Source organism: Lithobates pipiens, unplaced genomic scaffold (assembly GCF_037356315.1).
Source record: "Lithobates pipiens isolate NorthernLeopardFrog02 unplaced genomic scaffold, aLitPip1_a1.2 Scaffold_16, whole genome shotgun sequence".
In the NCBI taxonomy this organism is placed as follows: Eukaryota; Metazoa; Chordata; class Amphibia; order Anura; family Ranidae; genus Lithobates; species Lithobates pipiens.
This window is the reverse complement of record NW_027507748.1, coordinates 122,762,592-122,786,397: the sequence shown is the minus strand read 5'-3', so window position 1 is coordinate 122,786,397 and position 23,806 is coordinate 122,762,592. Positions and strand designations below refer to the sequence as shown.

General features: G+C 45.9%; 1 protein-coding gene across 1 annotated transcript; it reads right to left on the bottom strand.

Moving 5' to 3' along the window:
- Positions 1 to 1,136: 1,136 nt before the first annotated feature.
- DHRS13 (dehydrogenase/reductase 13) lies at positions 1,137 to 23,580 on the bottom strand. The gene is made up of 5 exons (XM_077480394.1): positions 23,375 to 23,580; positions 18,397 to 18,515; positions 10,937 to 11,060; positions 3,617 to 3,928; positions 1,137 to 1,572 (listed from the first exon to the last, which is right to left on the bottom strand). The coding sequence occupies exons 1-5, from the start codon at positions 23,499 to 23,501 to the stop codon at positions 1,310 to 1,312; spliced, it is 945 nt and encodes a 314-aa protein (XP_077336520.1). The 5' UTR covers positions 23,502 to 23,580; the 3' UTR covers positions 1,137 to 1,309.
- Positions 23,581 to 23,806: the final 226 nt, after the last annotated feature.

The following is a 23,806-nucleotide window of genomic DNA, read 5'->3' as shown; positions in this document are numbered from 1 at the left end:
TTCTGTGCTCAGAGGAATGGGGCACTTAAATTGTATTGATTTTTCTAAATCATTTTTATTCCTATTACAAGCAATGTAAAAACATCCCTTGAAATAGAAATAAGGATGACCGGTCCTAGAGGCGAAAAAAACCTCCCAAAAAAAATAAAATAAAAAAAAAAAAAACACAAAGATTACCCCTCTTCATGACCAGACCATTTTTTGCGACACTGTTTGACAATTGTGCGATGCTGTACCCAAATCAAATTTATGCCCCCACCCCCGCCCACGAATAGAGATTCAAAACAAAAAAAATAAAAGAAAATAAAAAGTCTTGATCAATTTAGGCCAATATGTATTCTGTTACGTATGCTTGGTAAAAGAAATTCCAATAAGCATATATTGATCGTTTTATGCAAAAGTTATAGCGCCTACAAACTGAGCTTTTTTTTTTTTACTTACTAGAAATGGTGGAGATCAGCAACTCAGCGGAACTGCAATATTGTGGCAGACAAAATTGGACACTGACTGTTATATATATATATATATATATATATAACAAACATCCAAAACAAAATTTCAGAACATAAAGACAGAGTGTCACGTCGAAAAGGCTGAACAGATCCTAAAATTGCAACAGCCACAGAAATGCTTTACTATAGTCAGTCCACCTAAAAGAAAGATGTCAGCTACAGGTCAAGTAGTGGAATAAACCACTACTGGACATTCCCTGCTATTGTTTCTGGCTGTGTTTTCATTCTTACAATAGTCTCACTCTTCCTGCGGGGTCTTCCCCTTCTCCAGTTTTCATTCTCAAATTTTTGATTATTTTATATTATGAAGAAGGAGGGGGAGTCGGCCTTTGTTATTATAAATGGAAACACAAAGCTCAAGAACAGAGGTTATGCCACCAGAATTCAGAGAGACACGAGAAACTATTCAGTGGTTCCAGATATGTATACAATGTGTGCTCATTTTAAGAAACCATTTAGAACCTCCGCCAAATCAGCATTTTTTTCTAAAGGGGTGAGATATAAAGGTCTATACATAGATGAGCGAGGAATGTGGTCTACTTGGGGGGGGGGGGGGGGGGAGATTTTGGCCCACTTGCTCTAAAATAACCAGATCTCTACAACCAGGAAAAGAGAAAAAAAAAATTCCTAGACTCAAGAATTTTTACTCCAGCATTACATAACCAAGTTTAGGTACCATATTTAAACCTTTCATTTAAACCAAACTTGGTTATTCCCTGAAATATGAAACCGTAAATTACTACAAAGGTTTAGGCAGAATTTGGAACATCCCTGAAGTTAAAGGATATGAGGAATAATTATTTGTTCAGGCCCAGGAGATCCTCACTAACTTCCCACAGCTTCTTGGCCACAGCGTCATCACGGGCGTGGGCTGGGACCTGTTCAACCTGGCAGTTGTTAAAGTAACGTCCACTGAACTGTTCAATTTCTTCTTCTACAGAACAGTAAATAGAGGTCTGTGCACCATCCATGGGTGTCCGAAGGAAGAGCCAAAGAAAAGGGAAAAGTGCCACCTGAAGCCAGGATGGGAAGTTGCGTCCTAAATTTGTGAGAACTACCCCTGTAAAGAGGAGAGAGATTACACAAATAATTATTTTTTCTATGCCTCCAGAGTACTCACTACTGACACAAAAGTCTCTTCCTGAGCACAATGTACAACTAGCCACATATGCAGATGAAACAGATGGCTACTGTCAAAAAATATAGTAATGATTACTGAACCTAGTTAACACATGTAATCACAGGTTTTAATTTTCCCCCCTTTCTAAATTCATATTTTTAAAATGTTCACCTACCACTATATCACTGCCATGGGCAACTATATACACACAAACACACGACTGCATACATTTTAAGCAGTTGTGAAACAATGCTGTAAATTAAGAATGCTTTCAGAAATAGAAGGGTTAGTTTATTTTTATCAATTAACAAAATGTAAAGTAAATGAACAGAAGAGAAATCAAAATCAATATTTGGTGTGATCACCTTTTGGCTTCAAACCAGTGTTCATTCCTCTAGGTACACACTGGGGTTGATTTACTAAAACAGTGCAAAATCTGGTGCAGCTCTGCACAGAAACAGCTTTTTTTTTCTGTCAGCTTAGTTGAACAAGCTGAATTTAGGTAGCCGATTGGCTACCATGCAAGCTTAACCAGATTTTCCTATCTCCGGTTTTAGTCAAATAAACCTGACAGTGCTTGTGTGAACTCTGCAGGTAGGTCGTTCCAAACACCTTTGAGAACTAACCACGGATCTTCTGTGGATGTAGGCTGCCTCAAATCCCTCCGTCTCTTCATGTAATCCCAGACAAACTTTCTTGTTCCTTACAATGAAGATAGTTCTTAATGACATTGGCTGTATGTTTGGGGTCGTTATCCTGCTGCAGAATACATTTGGGGCCCAATCACATGCCTCTGATGATATAGCATGATGTATAATTATCTGACTATATTTCTCAGCCTTGAGGACACCACTGATTCTGACCAAATCAGACAGACACTCATAGTATGGCACTCCAGCTCTTCAGCTAATAAACTGCCTCCTGCTACTGCCAGATAGATATTGGAAATTCTGACTCATCGGTCCAGGAGCACCTATGGTCATGGTTCTGCAGCCAACATACATATACATTTTTTTTTTAAATGCACATTTTAGGCCTGAAGGTGTTAAAACCCCAAACGTTATTGTAGCATCCTGCCCTAGTCAGATAAAATGTAGGTTTTGGCTCTGCTGTACTAAGTGAAGTAGCAATCCATTTCCACGCCTGTGCCCCCCCCCCCCCCCCAAGCTTGGAGGTTGATTACTCCTGTCTGCCTCTTGAAGAAGCTCCCAGTGATTGAGTGGAAGGGTCAGTCACATGAATATTTTTCGGACCTCTGTCAATGCCTGGGTAGGGGTGCTCAGAAGGCGAATGGAGAAGATAAAATATTTGGGAGAGCTGTTCAGCAGGATCCTTCTAATGGGGCTGCTGCCCCTAAGGGGTAGCCAGTGTGTAGTACTAAAAAGAGCTGCTGTTGGGTCTCAGAATGTGCTTGGCTAACGGTCTGAAGGAAGTTTGCCTCAAGAATATTCTTTTCTCCCTGACTGGAGAGTGTTGCATGGAGGCTGGGTGGCAGACAGTCTTTGTACATTGCGAGTTAGACCTGATCTAGGATTTCAAGTGTGCTTGCACTTTGGGCAGTGAATGCTATAGGCTGCTACATGGGCAGGAACTACTCAGTGTCAGATTAGGCGCTATTCCTTCTACCACCAACAAAAAGATGCTCCAGAAGGAGCAGGAGAGCTCAGGGACCCTGCTTGTTGCAATATGAGCGATCCCACACTTCAGCCAGCTGTAAAAGTGTAGGCCACGTATTTAGAAGCAAAAGGGTTAAAATTGTCACTGGTCAATATGAAATGAATGCATATTTTTACTTCACACCCTGTAATATCTGTTTTAGGGAAAGTGTCAATTAAAGCAGTATACCAGTTAACTTCAAAAAGGTGCAGATCTCTGAAACCATGGGGAACTGACAAAAGAAGAAGCAAGCCAAGGGTAAATTTGCTACAGGTAGAATACGGCTGCTACTCTATACCCTGCTTATGCAATGAGTTTTGTTACATACCTGGATGGACAGAGTAGCAAGTCACCCCAGTTCCTTGTAATCGGTTGGCCAACTCTCTGGCAAACAAAACATTTGCAAGTTTGCTGTCGCTATAGGCTCTAAATATTTCTAGCCAGGTTTCACCAGCCGGGTTTAGGTTCTTAAAGTTGATTCTTCCCAACTTATGGGTATTAGATGCAAGAACAACAATGCGGCTTGGGGTACACTGCTTAAGGCGATCCAGAAGTAAATGAGTCAGTAGAAAATGCCCTAGGTGATTGACGCCAAAGACCATATTGAAGCCATCCTCTGTCTTGCCTTTAGCCTGCAGGCCTGCAGGGATCAAAACATATAACACGATTAGGGCTGCAGATACTTGCACATCATTCAATCCTTTACACATCAGCTCTGAATACTTTTACCATTTCAGTTTCTATAAAATTACCATATTTTTCTTAGCGATAGCTTCTGTTTTTTTTTTTTTTTAAATCAACATCTATTAGGAGTTTTGTAGGTTTTCAAAAACACAAAATAACCCAAAAAGCAACAAGAAAATAGGGAAATACACAAGAAAGACAGTAGCCATATATTCCCACAGCATTACAGCCGTGAGCAGCATTTAGAGTCAAAATAATGTTTTATTTAAAAATAAAAATGTAATGAAAAGTCAAAATAATGTTATACAGTAAATACAGTTACTTCAGGAATGTAGATATAGCTGTTAGAATGAGCAATATATCCTAAAATCATACACAACACCGCTCATTCCCCATTTCTCACAAGAGAAAAGGGGTAAAAATGAGATTAACAAAATAAGACACATCCAGAATATCTAAGGAAGAACAGTTACTGTCCTTACGAAGTAAAATTAAGAATTTATCAGAACTATAGCATGCCTTAAAGCTTTAAGGACTCCTAACCCCCTGACATGCTGCATTCAGCATGTCTTTTTTTTGGGGGGGTAACCTAGTTTTAACAGGTACCCAGCTACCACTTCGCTCGCGCCATCAAGGAGACTCCTCTCTCCCTGCAGTCTTCTGGGACATGTCATAGGTCCCAGAAAATTGCTTGGCTAATCAGGACACGCAGCACAACTCGCGCATGTGCAGTGCGCACCTGGCTGTGAAGCTGCAAGCTGTAATAGCGGGGGCCCACACTAGTGATGCCGGTGTTCCGTCAGATTCGGTAACGGAAGTGATGGTCCGTCATGGCCATCTTGGTACATCCCGCACTCTGCCACACCAATCGTACAGTCAGGAGGCTGCAAGCAGACATCTTTTTACACCCACCGAAGTCTTGCATTTTACACTTATTTTTACCAGCCAGACTTTTTCGATTTTAAAAATCAGCGGTGTTCTGTCAGATTATCAAACCTTTGGAGATCAGGAAGGCTTGCCGCTAATTTTAAAATTCAACATCAAAACTGTCAAAAACGTCTAAATACTGTATTTCACTATATGATCTCAGTTTACTTGTAAAAATAAGTGAAATGCAAGACTTCGGTGGGTGTAAAGAGATGTCTGCTTGGGGCCTTCTGACTATAGACTTACTGCAGCCGAGTACGGGGTGAAGCAATCTGGCCGCAGTGGAATGTCACTTCCATTACCAGATCGGACGGGTCTCCTAATCTGACGGAACACTGGCACCGGGGAGGGAGAACCGAGGCTTCGGGTGGCCGCATTGCTGGACCCTGGGACAGGCAAATGCGTGTGTTTATTAAAAGTCAGCAGCTAGACTTTGTAGCTGCTGGCTTTTATTAAACCAAAAAATGAGTGGAACTCCGCTTTAAGTGCAATGCACTACTGTCAGAAACCAGATAAAAAAACAAGCCAAGTAACTGTACAAGTTAAGAGATTATAGCGTAGATGCATGGAAGAAAGCAGAGTAAATCAATCAAAATATCCAAAAGGGACACCAAGGCTAGTGGGGCAAGGCCAGGGGTCTGTAACCATAATTCCTATACCCTGTCAAATTTGCGTGGGGTGCCCCTTTGTTACAAGATTTGCCGCTCTTTAAGCAGGGTGGAATTGACCCAAGTACACCTATCCTCAAAATGTTGGAGGGAGAGAGTAGAGTTCTACTGTATTTTAAGGCAGAACAATTAGGATTTTTGGCTTACTAGTAAAAAAAAAATATGTTTGAGAACATAGGACACAAGTTTTGTTTCATATCCAGAACTGCTGGGTTATGATGCCTTCTTCAGGTGGCAGGTTTCCCTATCCAGGCATAATCCTGCTGCACAGTACAGCCTCAGTTTTGTAGCAAGCAATGAGGAACCATACAAGGAGGGAAGATTTTTTGTGTGCTGTGATGTACCCAAAGAGAACATTTTTTATAAGTCAACCAAAAATCCTTATTTCTTAATACATCATGGGACACAGGGTTTCCATAACAATGGTGATGTCCCAGAGCACTGAATATGAGGAGTGGGCAACAGCAACAAGCCCCTAACCCCCAAAACAGAACAATGTAAGATCCCACAACAAAGCCAAATAAGGACCCTCTGCCCAAAACGGTCCTCCACAGGAACAAAGACATCAACCAGGTAAAACTTTGTAAACGTGAACAGAAGACTAGGTACCAGCCTTACAAATGTCAACGGCTGAAACAGATGCGGAGTTGCAGAACTGCATCAAATATGGAGACAGTCTTCCCCAGCATCCTCATGCAGAAGCTGATTGAGGGTTTTTCAGAGACCTTAGAGCATATGTCCTCAACCTGTGGCCCTCCATCTGTTGCAGAACTACAAGTCTCATGAGGCATTGCAAGGCTGGCCGTTACAAGCACGACTCCCAAAAGGGAGAGGCATGATAGGAGAGGCATGTAGGGCCACAGGTTGAGCATTCCTTGGGGCTGCAACTGAGATCAGAAGAAAATACTTTTCCTGTGGAATAAACATTTGGATAGAACAGTGTCCAGACATTTGTCAAGACAAAAAGGATGATTTTGGGAGGTTCAGTACCTAAAAGATGAACCGCTCCAGGAACTACACCATCTGATGGATGTTTAACCTCACAGTCTGAGCAGTAGTTCTCAAAGAAGCTGGTCATCCAGGTACCCTCTCAAAAGCCCCAGATACAAATCCAACCTTGGCAAATATGCTAGGATCAGTGGAATGGCAACATCAAACTTGTAGTGGTTATGCTCCACAGCAAACTTTAAAAATTTCTCAAGGAGGGCAAAAGAGCAGGATGTGCAGACAGGCATTCTTGATATCCACTACTGTCAGGAAGCCCCCTGGTGGAGGTGAAGTGAAATAATCATTGACTTGGTAGACTCCATCCTGAATTTTGCACTTGCAAAAATTTGTGGAGGCCCTTGAGGCCCTGAATAGGCTGGACGTCTCCATTTGGCTTTGAATAGAAGCCGTAAAAATAGGATTTTTGTACTCACAGTAATATCCTTCTTTGAAGTTCATTGAATGACACAGCAGCTCTTCTTGACCTTAGGGTTAGAGTGCCCCTTTAGGAGAGGACTAGGCAGAAAGGGTTAAAAACAGCAACACTTGCACAGTACCGCCCAGTGGGCGGTCCTACTGGCTATAACCCCTCACACGGCATCCAGTACAGTCAAAAGCAGTACAAACAGAAATAGGAGGGGTAGGTGCTGTGTCTGTCAATGAACCTCAGAGAAGAGGATTTTACAGAGATTATAAAAATCGTATTTTCTATTGTTCATTGACGGACACAGCAGCTCTTCTTGAACTTAGGGACATCCCCATGCAGTGTCAAAGAAACGAGGGGTGGGAACAGCAAACAATAACTCCACCCATAACAACCAGAGCTCCTCAACGGAGGAGTTGCAACCTTAAACAGCCACCTGCAAAACCTTGCAACTGAAGCAAGCATCCGAAGATGCACTCACATCAACCTTGTAAAATTTTGTAAAAGTGTGAACGGACAACCAGGTCGCCGCCTTACACACCTGAGAAACAGACGCTTGATGTCGGAAAGCCCAAGAGGCACCAATTGCCCTGGTAGACGTCCAGTCTAGAGAGTTTACAACCTATTATCCATAGCTTTCTTAAAGACCGGAACCTTATTCACGGAGACCATCAAGGTCTTGTTTAAGTAAGAAATAGCTGGGTCTACAGCTGGAGAACACCTCCCCCATAGGTTACTGCTGAGTAAACATCCAGATAGGGTGCAAACACCTTATCTGGGAAAGCCCAAAGCAGCACGCATCACTTCCTGCCATCAGGTGCACAGAAAAAAAAAAAAAAGTGTAAAATTTTTGGTTGGTGCCAGGACCCAAACCCTGTGACTAAAAGAAGTAGATTCTAAAAGTGACAGTATAACATTTGTTTTAACTGCGTCCTACAAAAACACAACCATGGTCCTCTACACCCGAGACAGACCAGTTCTCTGAGCCTCTTCCAATGAGGATACTCCCAAAGAGAAATCCTGATCCTCATCAGCCTCCTCCACTTCCTCATGTGGAAAGGAAGAGTGGCTGTGTGTGTCTCAGGCATGCCAAAGCCCCAGCGAGAAACCCTGGCTGCAAAATAAATAAATAAATAAATAATCCTCCCTGGGCACATTGCAACTGGAGAAATGTGTGGTGAAAAACCCACATAAAGGCAAGGATTCAGAAGTGTTCTGACCCTTTAGGGGAGCCGTCACAGAGAAAACTATGCAGAGGGGCCTTACTACCCAAGGGATGTGGGAGTCCACGCCTTAGTCCTTCCCTCCAACTCCGATTCTGCTCCATTACGGCTCCCTCAAGGTCAATACGCCTTACCCCAGGAAAAGAAGTAATGGCCACCCAGCTGAGTGGCAGGTCTGCTGTAGCAAGATACCTAGTGAGTCAACATACAATCTACCCAAAATACTTGAAGGAAGGGTCCACCGTCCGTGTCACTGTTGTCCTGTTGATAGTGCTTCAGGTGCCCTGGGCATCCAAAATTTCAACTGTATGTGCCAATGAGGTCATTGCTCACATCCCATGCCGTCAAGACTTGCTGCCATTGAATATCATCACAGTGGTGCCGCGCACAGCAAACTTCAGTGAGGCGCAGCCACAGCACACTAGTAGGACTTCTCAGCACAGACTGTAGTTAACACAGCCACCCCTCCACCAGCAGCACGTTGTATAAATGGACCACGTGCTTAGATAAACTATTGAGCACAGCCACATAAGGGACTTACACCCAAGCAGGCTCTCATCAATCCAGTCCACAGGGCTGATACGAGGCTCAATCTTCAGCCATCACAGAGGGGATTTCCCAAAGGGACCCAACATCTCCTCAGGGGGATCACAGCCTTGGACCCGTGGAGCACTCCGTCAGTGATGTTGCCAAACATGCGCCCTGGTTAGAGCTGCGTGCAGGATCCAGTGCCAATTGGCCAACATTACAAGCCACCCCTGATTTTCTCAGAGAAGTCTGGGTACTATAGCCCTGGGCCCCAGGGCCATTAGTTACAGATAGGAATAAAGGGGCTTTACCGTGTATGTTGAGTTGTTTTGAGGGGACAGCAAATTGACACTATTATACAAGCTGTACACTCACTACTTTACATTGTAGCAAAGTGTAATTTCTTCCATTGTTGTCACATGAAAAGATAATACAATGTACAAAAATGTGAGGGGTGTACTCACTTTTGTGAGATACTGTATACATTTAATGGCCACCCATTACTAAAGCTGGGTAAACGCACATGGAAATTTTGACCGATTCATGCTGAACCCAATGAATTTTGATCCATGCCTACCACTGTTACAAAAGCCGATTGTTAGACTGGCTTCTATTGAATGATCTGGCTGGAAAGCCACACCGCAATGCTGATCAGTGTATTCTGACCAGGAGAAGTCCCCCGTCAAAATACAATAGCGCAGCGGGGGAGATCCTTGCATCAACATCTCTTGTGTGGATGCAGGGATCTCAGTTTATTTTTCCCCCATTCAACCCACTGGTTAAAGAGGAAGTAAACTCTTCCACTCTGATGCTTCTCTTCATTTAGTCCATTATAATAAGTAATTATCAGACTATAGCTACTGTAATCCACTGTTTAAAGAAACTTTAAAAAACTTGTTTCCAGGGGTTAGGCAGCGCCATCTTAAGTATTGTTTTCTGAGTCCACAGTGGAGTGTATGTCCGCCCTTACATTGAGCACTTCCTGTACTGTTAACCAAGCCTCCTTCTCAATCCAACGTTTCTATGGCAACCCTGCTTCCCTGTTCATAGCTTGTTTTATTTCATAGTATTTACTTGTGTCAATGTCTAATGTTTTCCTTTGTCAGTCTTATCAGCTGATAAGACTGCATTAATGGCCAGGTTTACATTGAATGTCATGTCACATAGTCACATGATGTGTAGGAGGAAGCTCTGAATGAGTCTGAAGTCTCCTGGGAGTTCAGTGTTGTGCGGTAGGAAGTCCTGATAGCAGATAGATAAGACAGAGTGTGCCGTAAATCAGGGGAGATCTGGGCATGCTCAGGGACTTCATTCTAAAGAACAAAAAGGATTACAACAATACTAAGCAAGTAAGGAGATATCTACAAGCAGTGTTCATTAGGGTTTTTTATGCTGATTTACATGGGACAAAGTTGTGGGGGAGGGTTTGCAACCACTAACTAGCTTCAGACAGTTGCTACAGCATTTGTCCTTCTAGCTCTATTGCACAGCGAGTACCTTGTAGATACCCAACTAAACTACCCTTAATCCAGGCAAAGGCATACCGAAATTTGGCCGGTTAAGCAGGAACCAGGTGACTTTCAGTATGTATGTACTCCTTTGTTCAACACATGCCAGTCTAATGACCAGCTTCTGTTGTACAGTCATTCTGGAAAATCAGTATTTGATCAGCGCTTGCAGCCAATGGCTGCAGCACTGATCTGTGTATTCTGACATGGGGACGGGAATACCTGCTGTCAGAATACAATAGCGTGGCAGGGGATATCACTTGCTTTGATGCAGGTATCTGTCGGTTTTGTTTTTGTTCAACCAGTAGGTGCGTGTATGCCCTGCTTAAAGGCTGGTACACATGATGAGTTTATTGAATGAATGATATTTTTTTTGGCTGCTAGTCTCCATATTGAAAATGAAGAGTACGAAAATTCTCATATGACCGAATAAAAATTTCAGAAGTGATGTAATGTATTGTATTGTATTTTTGGACAAAAACTGTATGTACCTTCAAATAATTTCAGATAAAAGCTGTGTAAGAACGATCAGATTATTGTACGATTGCTTCAAAAGCAGTATTTTTTGTACGATTTTCTGATCGTGGGTACTAGGCTTTAATCACTAGGACATACGCAGTACTTATACCCACAACACTGTAACGGTAATGAATAGAATGTTCTGGTTCTACCCAGAGGCCATTATGTACATCTCCTTACCTGCATTGTTGATTAGTATATCCAGCCGTGGCTCACTATCAAGGAATGCTTTGCAAAACGACCTTATGGATGCAATAGAGGCAAGATCAAGCTTCATGAACAGCACTTCATTGTTCCCAGATAACTGCAGGAAATATACAGGAGAGTGACCCCGCTTATATAAACCATCATGTAACCATGTGAATTAGAATGCACGCAATCACTGCATAGTTGCCAAAAGAAATTTTTTTTTTTTATATTGGCATGCGTTATTTTGGTGGTAGGCAGAGTTTTATTATGAGGGAACGGGGCATGCGTTTGTAGGCGTGACATAGAAACATGGGCGTGGTTTGTGCAAACGAATGGGCGTGGCTTATATGGGCATGGTTCAAAAGGGGGGTGGTTAGAGTCTGAGATGAATGAGAGACGGAAGAAGGAGGGGGGAGAAGGAAAAGGAAGAAGGAGGAGGGAGAAGGAAAAGGAAGAAGGAGGAGGGAGAAGGAAAAGGAAGAAGGAGGAGGGAGAAGGAAAAGGAAGAAGAAGAAAGAAGGAGGGAGAAAGGAGAAGAAAGAAGGAGGGAGAAAGGAGAAGAAGAAAGAAGAAGGGAGGAGGGCAGAAGAGGGCCGAGGGACAGCAGGCCCAGATTAGAGGTCAACCGATATGGGTATTTCTCTGGCCGATGCCGATATTTAGAAATCATGGCGGCCGATAGCCGATATATGATGCCGATTTTTTTGGGCCGATATGTTAGGCCGATTTTATTTTATTTATTTATTTTTTATTATTATTTTTTTTTTAATCCCCCTTGATCTAACACACATTTCCCACTGGGGTGTTTTTCAGGCGCTTTTTGGCTAAAAATAGCGCCTGTAAAGTGCCTGCAAAATGGCTCCCCTGCAGTCTGTGTGAAAGACAGAGTGCTTTCACACTGAGGCGATGCGCTGGCAGGATCTTAAAAAAAAGTCCTGCAAGCAGCACGTTTGGAGTGGTGTATACCGCTCCTCCACCACTCCTGCCCATTGATATGAATGGGCACCACTGCCGAAGCGCATGCAATGCGATTTGGCAGCAGTGCTTCATGGGCGCATTTAACCACCTCCTTGGCCGCTAGGTGGGTTATATGTGCCCCACTAGCAGCCAAATAGCACCGCTAAAATGATGGTAAAGAGCCGCTAAAACTTGAGTTTTACCATCAACGCTCCAGTGTGAAAGCAGCCTTCATAAGTGATACAGAAAATTTCTTACATTTAAACATTTATTAAACAAAACAAACCTCCAATCAGTTTACTTGTATGTATGATTTAGATAAAAAAAAAAAAAAGCTATATATTAAATAAAAACAGGTAGTCAAAACTTTTGGACGAAAAAAAAAAAAAATGGGCTAACTTTACTGTTTTTATTTTATTTTTTAAATAGTGTATTTTTTTCCCCAAAAAATGCATTTGAAAGACCTCTGTGCAAATGCCGTGTGACATAAAATATTGCAACAACCGCTATTTTATTCCCTAGGATCTCTGCTAAAAAAATATATATAATTTTTGGGGGGTCTAAGTGATTTTCTGTCAGAAAATACTGGATTTTTACTTGTAAGCAACAAGTGTCAGAAAAGATTTAGTCTTTAAATGGTTAAACTGAGAACTTCTACACACTGAGATGACATTCATTCAAGTGTAAACATTGTATCTTTCTGTTCTTTTCTTGGCAGACTGCCCAGAGAGGAGGAAAGTAGTTTCTATGATGACTCAGGCAACTTACACTGACTTCTATTACAGAAGTCATTTCAAAGTCCTGCTGTAGTTCTAAACCGGCTTTTTATCAGCACAATCGGCGATGCCGATTAATTAAAAAATGGCAAATATCGGCCGATATATCGGTCGACCTCTAGCCCAGATCCTACACCACAGTAGAAATGTGTAGTCCGGAGTTTAACAAATCAGCAGATAAGGATACTCCAAACACCTGGTGTTAGCACTTCAATCATCCCGGCACCATGGTTGTTATAGTGTCAGGATGATTAAAGCACATTATTTTGATTATTACATTGAAATATAAAATGAAATAGTTCAACTCACCATAATGTAGAATCAGTGTTAGCCCTGAGTGTGTCACTTGCCACCAGGTGTCCCCAGGCAGTGAGCCCCTCCTCATATCAGCATCCCCAGGCAGTGGCGATCACCTTTATTACAGTGTATCATGTCCCCAGCAGTAGCAGCTACAATTCCTTTCAAGGGTGTTCAGTGGAGAGGGGCGGGGCCATGCAGCCAATAGGCTTCAGTGTAAGAGAATTGTTCACTGTACACTGAAGAGAGCAGCCGATTGGCTGCCCCTCCCCTCTCCACTGAACACAAGGGGAAATGTGATGGCCATCTTTTTGTAGCCCGCCGGCGTTTTTATGCCTGAAACATTCACGATTTTCCCGGGACAAAAGCAAAATCCCCGGATAGTAATCGGGACGAGGGTCCCAAAAATGGGATTGTCCCAGGAAAATCAGGACTGTTGCCAAGTATGTCACTGTATACACTGCCACACCCAATCACTGAAAGGAAGGCGTAACCTTTGTATTAAAGCAGTCTAAGTGCCGGTTCACACTACCGCGACTTGTCAGGCGACTTAGCCGCCTGACAAGTCGCGCTCCGTTCTGTACTACGGAACCGTTCTAATAGGAGCGACTCAAGTCGCTCCGACTTAGAAAAAGGTTCCTGTAGTATTTTCGGGGCGACTTCAGGCGACTTGCATTGACTTCTATACAGAAGTCATTTTGCAAGTCGCCGCTGAAATCGTGTGCAGGTCGCGTCTGTGAGACGCGCTGCAAGTCACGTCGCCCCTGTGTGAACGGGCACTTACATGTGACATGGAGTGTGTAGCTGCATGTGTTATCTTCCTGGCTACCCTCTCTGTACTGAGAAGCTGCTGCAGCTATTTTGTTCTGGTTAATTAGGCAAATACACAGTAAAGGTATTGAGGATGAGTGAAAAGAAAAACTTCCTGTATGATATAAACAGGTACTAAAAAATGCTTGTGAAAATGATATAGGCCAAAACTGGTGATAAGTCCATGATAGACAAAGAGCGCAACTAACAGCTCCTCTATGTAATACTGTATAGTCTATTAAGACGTAAGAATGATGTTTCTTCAAATAGCGATGAGTGTGGGTAAGCAGACTTCTCCATGCAGCAATCACAGGTATGCATATAGAACAGAGAAAAAGGATACTCTTTCCCCAGAGTGTGGCCACACGCCGTATAGCGGTGGGTCAAACAGGCCCTCAATCTGGGACTTTTGTGGTATGGTAGTATATACCAACATCCACATCAGATGAGATGGATAGTGGAGATTTCACATCAAGGACTCCGTCTGGCAGACGTGCCTAATCCTCAGATCAATCACCGGCTGGCAAATGTATGTAATCCTCCAAACGACATCCATTCAGCAAATTGGATAATAAGGGAGGAAAGATAAAAAAAAGGGCCTCCACATGGTGTAGATAAATCCAGGTACAGTATAAAGGTACAAACCATCGATCATGATAGGTACATGAAGTGATCACATGTAATAAAAAAAATTGCATGGTATAAGAAGCACAATAGGCTAAAAACCCGACATGTTTTGAACGATAGTTCTTCTACTGGGGCTGATGTAGTAGAAGAACATGTCAGGTTTTTAGCCTATTGTGCTTCTTATACTATGCGATCACTTCATGTACCCATCATGATCAATGGTTTGTACATTTTTTTATCTTCGATTTTTTTTTTTTTTTTAATACTTTACCTGGATTTATCTGCACCATGTGAAGGCCCCCCTTTTTTTTTTTTTAATCTTTCCTCCCTTATGATCTGATTTGCTGATTGGATGTCGTTTGGAGGATTACATACATTTGCCAGCCAGTGATTGATCTGAGGATTAGGCACGTCTGCCAGTCGGAGTCCTTGGTGTGAAATATCCACCATCCATCTTCCCTGATGTGGATGTCAGTATGTACTACCATACCACAAAAGTCCCAGATCGAGGGCCTGTTTGGATTTGATTGTCTGACGCCTGTTTGACCCACCGCTATATGGCGTGTGTCCACGCTCTGGGGAAAGAGTATCTATTTTCTCTGTTCTATACGCATACCTGTGATTGCTGCATGGAGAAGTCTGCTTACCCACATTCATCACTATTTGAAGAAACATCATTCTAAAGTTCTTCTTAATAGACTATACAGTATTACATAGAGGAGCTCTTAGTTGTGCTCTTAGGCTAAAACTGGTGATAAATCCGTGATAGACAATGTATCATTTTCACAGGCATTTTTTAGTACCCGTTTATATCATACAGGAAGTTTTTCTTTTCACTCATCAATACCTTTACTGTGCATTTGCCTAATGTTTTTTTCACTATTTAGGAGACATTAGTTGTATACCCACCCCTGGGGATTTAGAATTTCTCACAAGCGCTGCATTTTATATTTTTCTATATACAATCTACTACATTGATGCTGGCTGCTGATTTGCATGTTTCTTTTAGATTCACTAGTAGCGCAACTTTTTCTCACATATATTAATCATGTAGAACACAAAGCTCAGGAGGTGTATTCTAAAATGCCCATAAAAACAAGAACAGCTACCCAGTCCAATAACTCAGAGGTATTGTCTATCTGCACAGCTACTGCAGGTGTCAAAAACCAACAATCTAATAATGGTGCTTATAGACAATGAATGCAAGCAGATATATTAGGAGAACCTGTGCTTTGCCTATTAAGGTTCAAATTGTATCTTTAGTAGAGGTTCATTTCATCATAATCCATGCGACAGGACACTTAAGCTCGGTATACGCACTTTTTTTATTTTGCTCAACCCAGTGGGATGAACAAAAAAAAAAAAATAAATAAATGACTGCACTACTGTACAGAATACTACACTAAGATCACTTGAGTTATTACAGCAATCTCCCTGCTCTGCTATTGTATTCTGACTAGCCGATCAGCACTCTCAGCCATTGGCTGTGAGCAATAACCAACTGCTTGTTTTCCAGCAAGATTGTTTGACAGAAGCCGGTTGTGAAACAGGCACCTGTACACCCTGTCCAAATGTTGGCTGGTTCCTGCTAAACTGGCCAGTATTTAGATTGTGTATACCCAGCCTTACCTAAAGCAGAATTACACCTTTCTGAGCATGTTTGATGTTTTGCCGTAAATAGGGGTGTGGCATGAAACATTACATTGCACAGCCAACCACCGTCCAACCCCTCCCCTTTGCTGAATTTCTGGGTCCTTCCCTCTCCCTGCACACACCTGTTTGGTCTTGGATTTGGCACAGCTATGCAAGGCTTCTCCCATATCATCCATTCACAAGACCTTGTGGAGGGACTACACGTCTCATCTGCCACTGCCCCAGGGGGGTTTGCAGATCTCAATGGAGCACAACTGTGGCAAGATCACAGCTCTTGTAGTCCACCGTTTTCACCCTCCAGCCCCAAAACCGAAAATCTCTACCTCTGTACAGACCCGGGGCTGGAGAAAGTCTGCAGCAGCCTTTGCATTTCTCCCACATTGCAGTGATCAGATCTGAAATGCTTTGTAAGCTTCAATTCAAGAATGTAGTGAATGCACCTTTTATTATTGTGGCTGCATTTATTGCAATTGTGTAAAGGGTGGTCTGTGCCTTTAATGACTTTCATTTCTCTATCAGAGCTGATAGCCAATCACAACAAGCAAGAGACAATTCTGCTACCTGCACTATGGAGTGCCAAGAGGATAGCCTGCTCTTGTTTAAAGGGTTAGACAGACTGAATAAAACATCTGCAGCATAATAGAAAGCGGAATTACCCCTTCATTCTGTGTACTGCTCCACAAACAGTACAATGGCAGTGTATTGTCAGGAATCATTTTAGCGACTTTGCAAAAAGCTGACCACACAGATTACAATCTGACTGTACAAACTATGTAGTGGAAAGACTAGCTTGACTGGATATAAACGAAATGGATAATCTGGGTAGGTCCTCATGTTACAATATTTTGGAAAATTTAAAAGGAGATTTTACAGTCACTCTATAACATGTGCAGTGATCTTCAAGCCTTACTTTTGGCTCGACCAACACCTCTTTCCCCCCTGGAGGATCTCCTGCATTTCAGTGAGGCTTTGTTTTTTTAAATGTTTATCTTTTCCAGATCTCTTCAGCTCAGTCATGTGATTGAGGGGTTCTCCTGATTCTGTCAGTGGGCTTTACTTGGCGATGCAGAACGTGGCACTCAGGTGATGACATCTGTGCCGCTCTCTGCATCCTTATACCAAAGATATAAAGGGGAGTCCATAATACCCTGCACTGACTGTATGTCCTCAGGCTTCTAGGCGTCATTGAACACAGACGACTAAGGACATCTTGTGGTGAAAAGGAATTACTGCAAGGTACAGCACCAGAGAAGAGTATTGCAGCCTGGGCCTTTTATTTTTTCAAACTTCCCTGCACACCAAGCTGGAGCGGTTTAATGTGCGGTGTGTAGTACATTTTAGGTTGTGCATTTAACCACTTCAATACTGGCCACTTTCATCCTCTTCCTGCCCAGGCCCTTTTTCAGCTTCTGTGATGTTGCACTTTGAATGACAATTGCGCGGTCATGCAACACTGTACCGAAATACATTTTTAATCATTTTCTTTACACAAATATAGAGCTCTTTTGGTGGTATTTAATCACTGCTGGATTATTATTATTTTTTTTCTAAGAAAGAAAGAAAAAGACAGAATAATTTTGAAAAAAACCCCCAAAAAAAACGTTTGTTTTGGTCAGCCCCAAGCAGAAGAAACGTCAGAAAAAGATCCATAAGCCGCACATCAAGAAGCAGACCTATGTGTATAAAGTAAAATAAATGGCAGCCTCAGCCTGGACTCCAGCCAGGCCACACCCCCAATGCTTTTCGCTCTGCCCCTTGGAGCTTAATCATGGGGAACCCCACGATTAAGCTCCAAGGGGGCGGAGTGAAATGCATCTCCTAGGCTCCTCAGTGTTCCACATTTGGACTTTTTATTCCTTAGTGTTCATATATGGACAGTTTCCATTGAGCACTATTCATCTGTATCTATATATGGACGTTTTCTCAATGATTATTATTTTTCCCATGTTGTATTTTTTTTATTTATTATTTGAGCTTATTGTATATGCGGCGCTGTCGCGTTCACTTTATTAGCTTCTTTTTATCGTGGGAACAATTAGATGACAGCAGCAGCATCCATCCACTTTCACAGTAGTTTCTTTTTTAATATTAGTCTATTGATTAGCAGCGCGCAACTACCTTTCTATTTAAAGACAAAGCTACACAACCCATTCCGCATGTATCCAGTCAGGTATGCCCTTATATTACATAGTAGTTGGCAGATCTAAAAGTGATTGGCCATTCAGATTCTATATGGCCAGCATAGGAACTGTATGCTAGTAAGCCTCTCTACAGAGACATCCATTTAGGTTAGCACTGAATGCAGCAGACATGTGCGGCTTTTACACTCACTCTGCGGATGTCATGTACAGCAGCTTCTGCTGTTTCCTTGTTCCGGCAAGCAAGGATAACCCGAGCGCCCCGCTTAGCCATGTCTAGAGCTGTCATCTTCCCGATTCCTACATTTCCTCCTGGAAAACAGAGAGAAGTCCTTACAGTGTTACACTTCAATGAGCTTCATAACCCACAAAGAATTGTCTATTACCAGGAGTGTCCATCCATACTCTGTATAGACCAGTGATGGAGAACCTCGGCACCCCAGATGTTTTTGAACTACATTTCCCATGATGCTCAACTACACTGCAGAGTGCATGAGCATCATGGTAAATGTAGTTTCATAACATCTGGGGTGCCGAGGTTCTCCATCACTGGTATAGAGGTAAGTGTCCCTCCCTGTTACTAGACGCTGTATGGGCTGTACACGTCCTCCACTGTCACTATACTCTGTATGTGTGCCAATCAGTCATCACTGTATGTGTAGGAGTTTGTTTCCCGACTTCCCCTCTGTCAGTATATTGTACATGACCCCCCCGCCAGCACTATAATTTGTCAGGCCACCCTCTCACTATACTCCATGTGTCACCCCCCCCCCCCCCGCTGTCACTATACTCCATGTCACCCCCCCGCTGTCACTATACTCCATGTCACCCCCCTGCTGTCACTATACTCCATGTCCCCCCCCTCCTGCCGTCACTATATTCCATGTCCCCCCCCTCCTGCCGTCACTATATTCCATGTCCCCCCCCTCCTGCCGTCACTATATTCCATGTCCCCCCTCCTGCCGTCACTATATTCCATGTCCCCCCTCCTGCCGTCACTATATTCCATGTCCCCCCTCCTGCCGTCACTATATTCCATGTCCCCCCTCCTGCCGTCACTATATTCCATGTCCCCCCCCCCTCCTGCCGTCACTATATTCCATGCCCCCCCTCCTGCCGTCACTATATTCCATGCCCCCCCCCCCTCCTGCCGTCACTATATTCCATGCCCCCCCCCCTCCTGCCGTCACTATATTCCATGCCCCCCCCCCTCCTGCCGTCACTATATTCCATGCCCCCCCCCTCCTGCCGTCACTATATTCCATGCCCCCCCCCCTCCTGCCGTCACTATATTCCATGCCCCCCCCCCTCCTGCCGTCACTATATTCCATGCCCCCCCCCCTCCTGCGGTCACTATATTCCATGCCCCCCCCCCTCCTGCCGTCACTATATTCCATGCCCCCCCCCTCCTGCCGTCACTATATTCCATGCCCCCCCCTCCTGCCGTCACTATATTCCATGCCCCCCCCTCCTGCCGTCACTATATTCCATGCCCCCCCCTCCTGCCGTCACTATATTCCATGTCCCCCCCCCTCCTGCCGTCACTATATTCCATGTCCCCCCCCCCTCCTGCCGTCACTATATTCCATGTCCCCCCCCTCCTGCCGTCACTATATTCCATGTCCCCCCCCTCCTGCCGTCACTATATTCCATGTCCCCCCCTCCTGCCGTCACTATATTCCATGTCCCCCCTCCTGCTGTCACTATATTCCATGTCCCCCCTCCTGCTGTCACTATATTCCATGTCCCCCCTCCTGCTGTCACTATATTCCATGTCCCCCCTCCTGCCGTCACTATATTCTATGTCCCCCCTCCTGCTGTCACTATATTCCATGTCTTCCCTCCTGCTGTCACTATATTCCATGTCCCCCCTCCTGCTGTCACTATATTCCATGTCCCCCCTCCTGCTGTCACTATATTCCATGTCCCCCCCCACCTGCTGTCACTATATTCCATGTCCCCCCCCCCCACCTGCTGTCACTATATTCCATGTCCCCCCCCACCTGCTGTCACTATATTCCATGTCCCCCCACCTGATGTCACTGTACTCCATGCGCCCCCCCGGCTGTCACTGTACTCCATGCGTCCCCCCGGCTGTCACTGTACTCCATGCGCGCCCCCCCCCAGCTGTCACTGTACTCCATGTCCCCCCCCCGGCTGTCACTGTACTCCATGTCCCCCCCCCTCCTGCTGTCACTATACTCCATGTCTCCCCCCTCCTGCTGTCACTATACTCCATGTCCCCCCCCTCCTGCTGTCACTATACTCCATGTCCCCCCCCTCCTGCTGTCACTATACTCCATGTCCCCCCCCTCCTGCCGTCACTATACTCCATGTCCCCCCCCCTCCTGCCGTCATTATATTCCATGTCCCCCCCCCCTCCTGCCGTCATTATATTCCATGTCCCCCCCCCTCCTGCCGTCATTATATTCCATGTCCCCCCCCCCTCCTGCCGTCATTATATTCCATGTCCCCCCCCCTCCTGCCGTCACTATACTCCATGTCCCCCCCTCCTGCCGTCACTATACTCCATGTCTCCCCCCTCCTGCTGTCACTATACTCCATGTCCCCCCCCTCCTGCCGTCACTATATTCCATGCCCCCCCCCCTCCTGCCGTCACTATATTCCATGCCCCCCCCCCTCCTGCCGTCACTATATTCCATGCCCCCCCCCCTCCTGCCGTCACTATATTCCATGCCCCCCCCCCCTCCTGCCGTCACTATATTCCATGCCCCCCCCCTCCTGCGGTCACTATATTCCATGCCCCCCCCCCTCCTGCCGTCACTATATTCCATGCCCCCCCCCCTCCTGCCGTCACTATATTCCATGCCCCCCCCCCTCCTGCCGTCACTATATTCCATGCCCCCCCCTCCTGCCGTCACTATATTCCATGCCCCCCCCTCCTGCCGTCACTATATTCCATGCCCCCCCCTCCTGCCGTCACTATATTCCATGTCCCCCCCCCTCCTGCCGTCACTATATTCCATGTCCCCCCCCCCTCCTGCCGTCACTATATTCCATGTCCCCCCCCCTCCTGCCGTCACTATATTCCATGTCCCCCCCCTCCTGCCGTCACTATATTCCATGTCCCCCCCTCCTGCCGTCACTATATTCCATGTCCCCCCTCCTGCTGTCACTATATTCCATGTCCCCCCTCCTGCTGTCACTATATTCCATGTCCCCCCTCCTGCTGTCACTATATTCCATGTCCCCCCTCCTGCCGTCACTATATTCCATGTCCCCCCTCCTGCTGTCACTATATTCCATGTCTTCCCTCCTGCTGTCACTATATTCCATGTCCCCCCTCCTGCTGTCACTATATTCCATGTCCCCCCTCCTGCTGTCACTATATTCCATGTCCCCCCCCACCTGCTGTCACTATATTCCATGTCCCCCCCCCCACCTGCTGTCACTATATTCCATGTCCCCCCCCACCTGCTGTCACTATATTCCATGTCCCCCCACCTGATGTCACTGTACTCCATGCGCCCCCCCGGCTGTCACTGTACTCCATGCGTCCCCCCGGCTGTCACTGTACTCCATGCGCGCCCCCCCCCAGCTGTCACTGTACTCCATGTCCCCCCCCCGGCTGTCACTGTACTCCATGTCCCCCCCCCCTCCTGCTGTCACTATACTCCATGTCTCCCCCCTCCTGCTGTCACTATACTCCATGTCCCCCCCCTCCTGCTGTCACTATACTCCATGTCCCCCCCCTCCTGCTGTCACTATACTCCATGTCCCCCCCCTCCTGCTGTCACTATACTCCATGTCCCCCCCCTCCTGCTGTCACTATACTCCATGTCCCCCCCCCCTCCTGCCGTCATTATATTCCATGTCCCCCCCCCTCCTGCCGTCATTATATTCCATGTCCCCCCCCCCTCCTGCCGTCATTATATTCCATGTCCCCCCCCCCTCCTGCCGTCATTATATTCCATGTCCCCCCCCCTCCTGCCGTCACTATACTCCATGTCCCCCCCTCCTGCCGTCACTATACTCCATGTCCCCCCCTCCTGCCGTCACTATATTCCATGTCCCCCCCTCCTGCCGTCACTATATTCCATGTCCCCCCCCCCTCCTGCCGTCATTATATTCCATGTCCCCCCCCCCTCCTGCCGTCATTATATTCCATGTCCCCCCCCCTCCTGCCGTCATTATATTCCATGTCCCCCCCCTCCTGCCGTCACTATATTCCATGTCCCCCCCCCTCCTGCCGTCACTATATTCCATGCCCCCCCTTCCTGCCGTCACTATATTCCATGCCCCCCCTTCCTGCCGTCACTATATTCCATGCCCCCCCCTCCTGCCGTCACTATATTCCATGTCCCCCCTCCTGCCGTCACTATATTCCATGTCCCCCCTCCTGCCGTCACTATATTCCATGTCCCCCCTCCTGCCGTCACTATATTCCATGTCCCCCCTCCTGCCGTCACTATATTCCATGTCCCCCCTCCTGCCGTCACTATATTCCATGTCCCCCCTCCTGCCGTCACTATATTCCATGTCCCCCCTCCTGCCGTCACTATATTCCATGTCCCCCCTCCTGCCGTCACTATATTCCATGTCCCCCCTCCTGCTGTCACTATATTCCATGTCCCCCCTCCTGCTGTCACTATATTCCATGTCCCCCCTCCTGCTGTCACTATATTCCATGTCCCCCCCCACCTGCTGTCACTATATTCCATGTCCCCCCACCTGATGTCACTGTACTCCATGCGCCCCCCCGGCTGTCACTGTACTCCATGCATCCCCCCGGCTGTCACTGTACTCCATGCGCGCCCCCCCCGGCTGTCACTGTACTCCATGCGCCCCCCCCCCCCCGGCTGTCACTGTACTCCATGCGCTCCCCCCCCCCCCCCCGTCTGTCACTGTACTCCATGCGCAGCCCCCCCCCCCCGGCTGTCACAATATTCTATGCCCCCCCCCCTTTCTGCCACTATACTCCTTGTCTCCCGCCCTCCCCTTCCTGTCACTATATTCCATGTAACCGTCACCTCCCCCTCCCACTGTCACTATACTCCATGTCCCACCCCCCCTCAGGCTGTCACTGTACTCTATGCTCCCCTCCTGCTACTATACTCCATGTCCCCGCTCCTCCTGCTGTCACTATACTCCATGGCTCCCACTCCTCCTGCAGTCACTATACTCGATGTCCCCCCCCCACCCCCCCTCACCGGTGACGATGACGGTCCTCCCCCTCAGTCTCTGCTCGCTCTTGCACTGTCTCCCCTGGATGAAGTTGTAGTAGATGAGGATGTACAGCGCCACGACTATGGCGGGGATGAGGAGTACGGGGGCCATGTTGTTGTATGATTAGTGCACTCTGATCTCCGGCTTATCTAATCCCCGGAGCTCAGCCCTCCCCGCCATCCCTCTTATATAATGATAGGACCGCCCACTACGGGCCCCGCCCAGGACAAACCTCCTCTAAGAACTCTGTGATTTGTGTCAGGACAATCCCCACCACTACCGGGGTATGCCCCGCCCATTCATTTAATGCTTCACAACTAAAAACGTTCGAACTTCCCGCAATTGGTGTTTTCCTCCAATGGTTCATCCCTTTGTGTGGTCTTTACTAGTTATACGATATACACGGAGAGCCCATT

What these genes read in the sequence shown, in the direction of transcription:
- DHRS13 (XM_077480394.1), bottom strand. Translation starts at nt 23,501, where the DNA reads ATGGCCCCCGTACTCCTCATCCCCGCCATAGTCGTGGCGCTGTACATC. An exon ending in CTGTACATGACATCCGCAGA is followed by an intron (nt 11,061 to 18,396) that starts GTGAGTGTAAAA and finishes TATTTCCTGCAG; the next exon opens with TTATCTGGGAACAATGAAGT. An exon ending in TATACTAATCAACAATGCAG is followed by an intron (nt 3,929 to 10,936) that starts GTAAGGAGATGT and finishes TGATCCCTGCAG; the next exon opens with GCCTGCAGGCTAAAGGCAAG.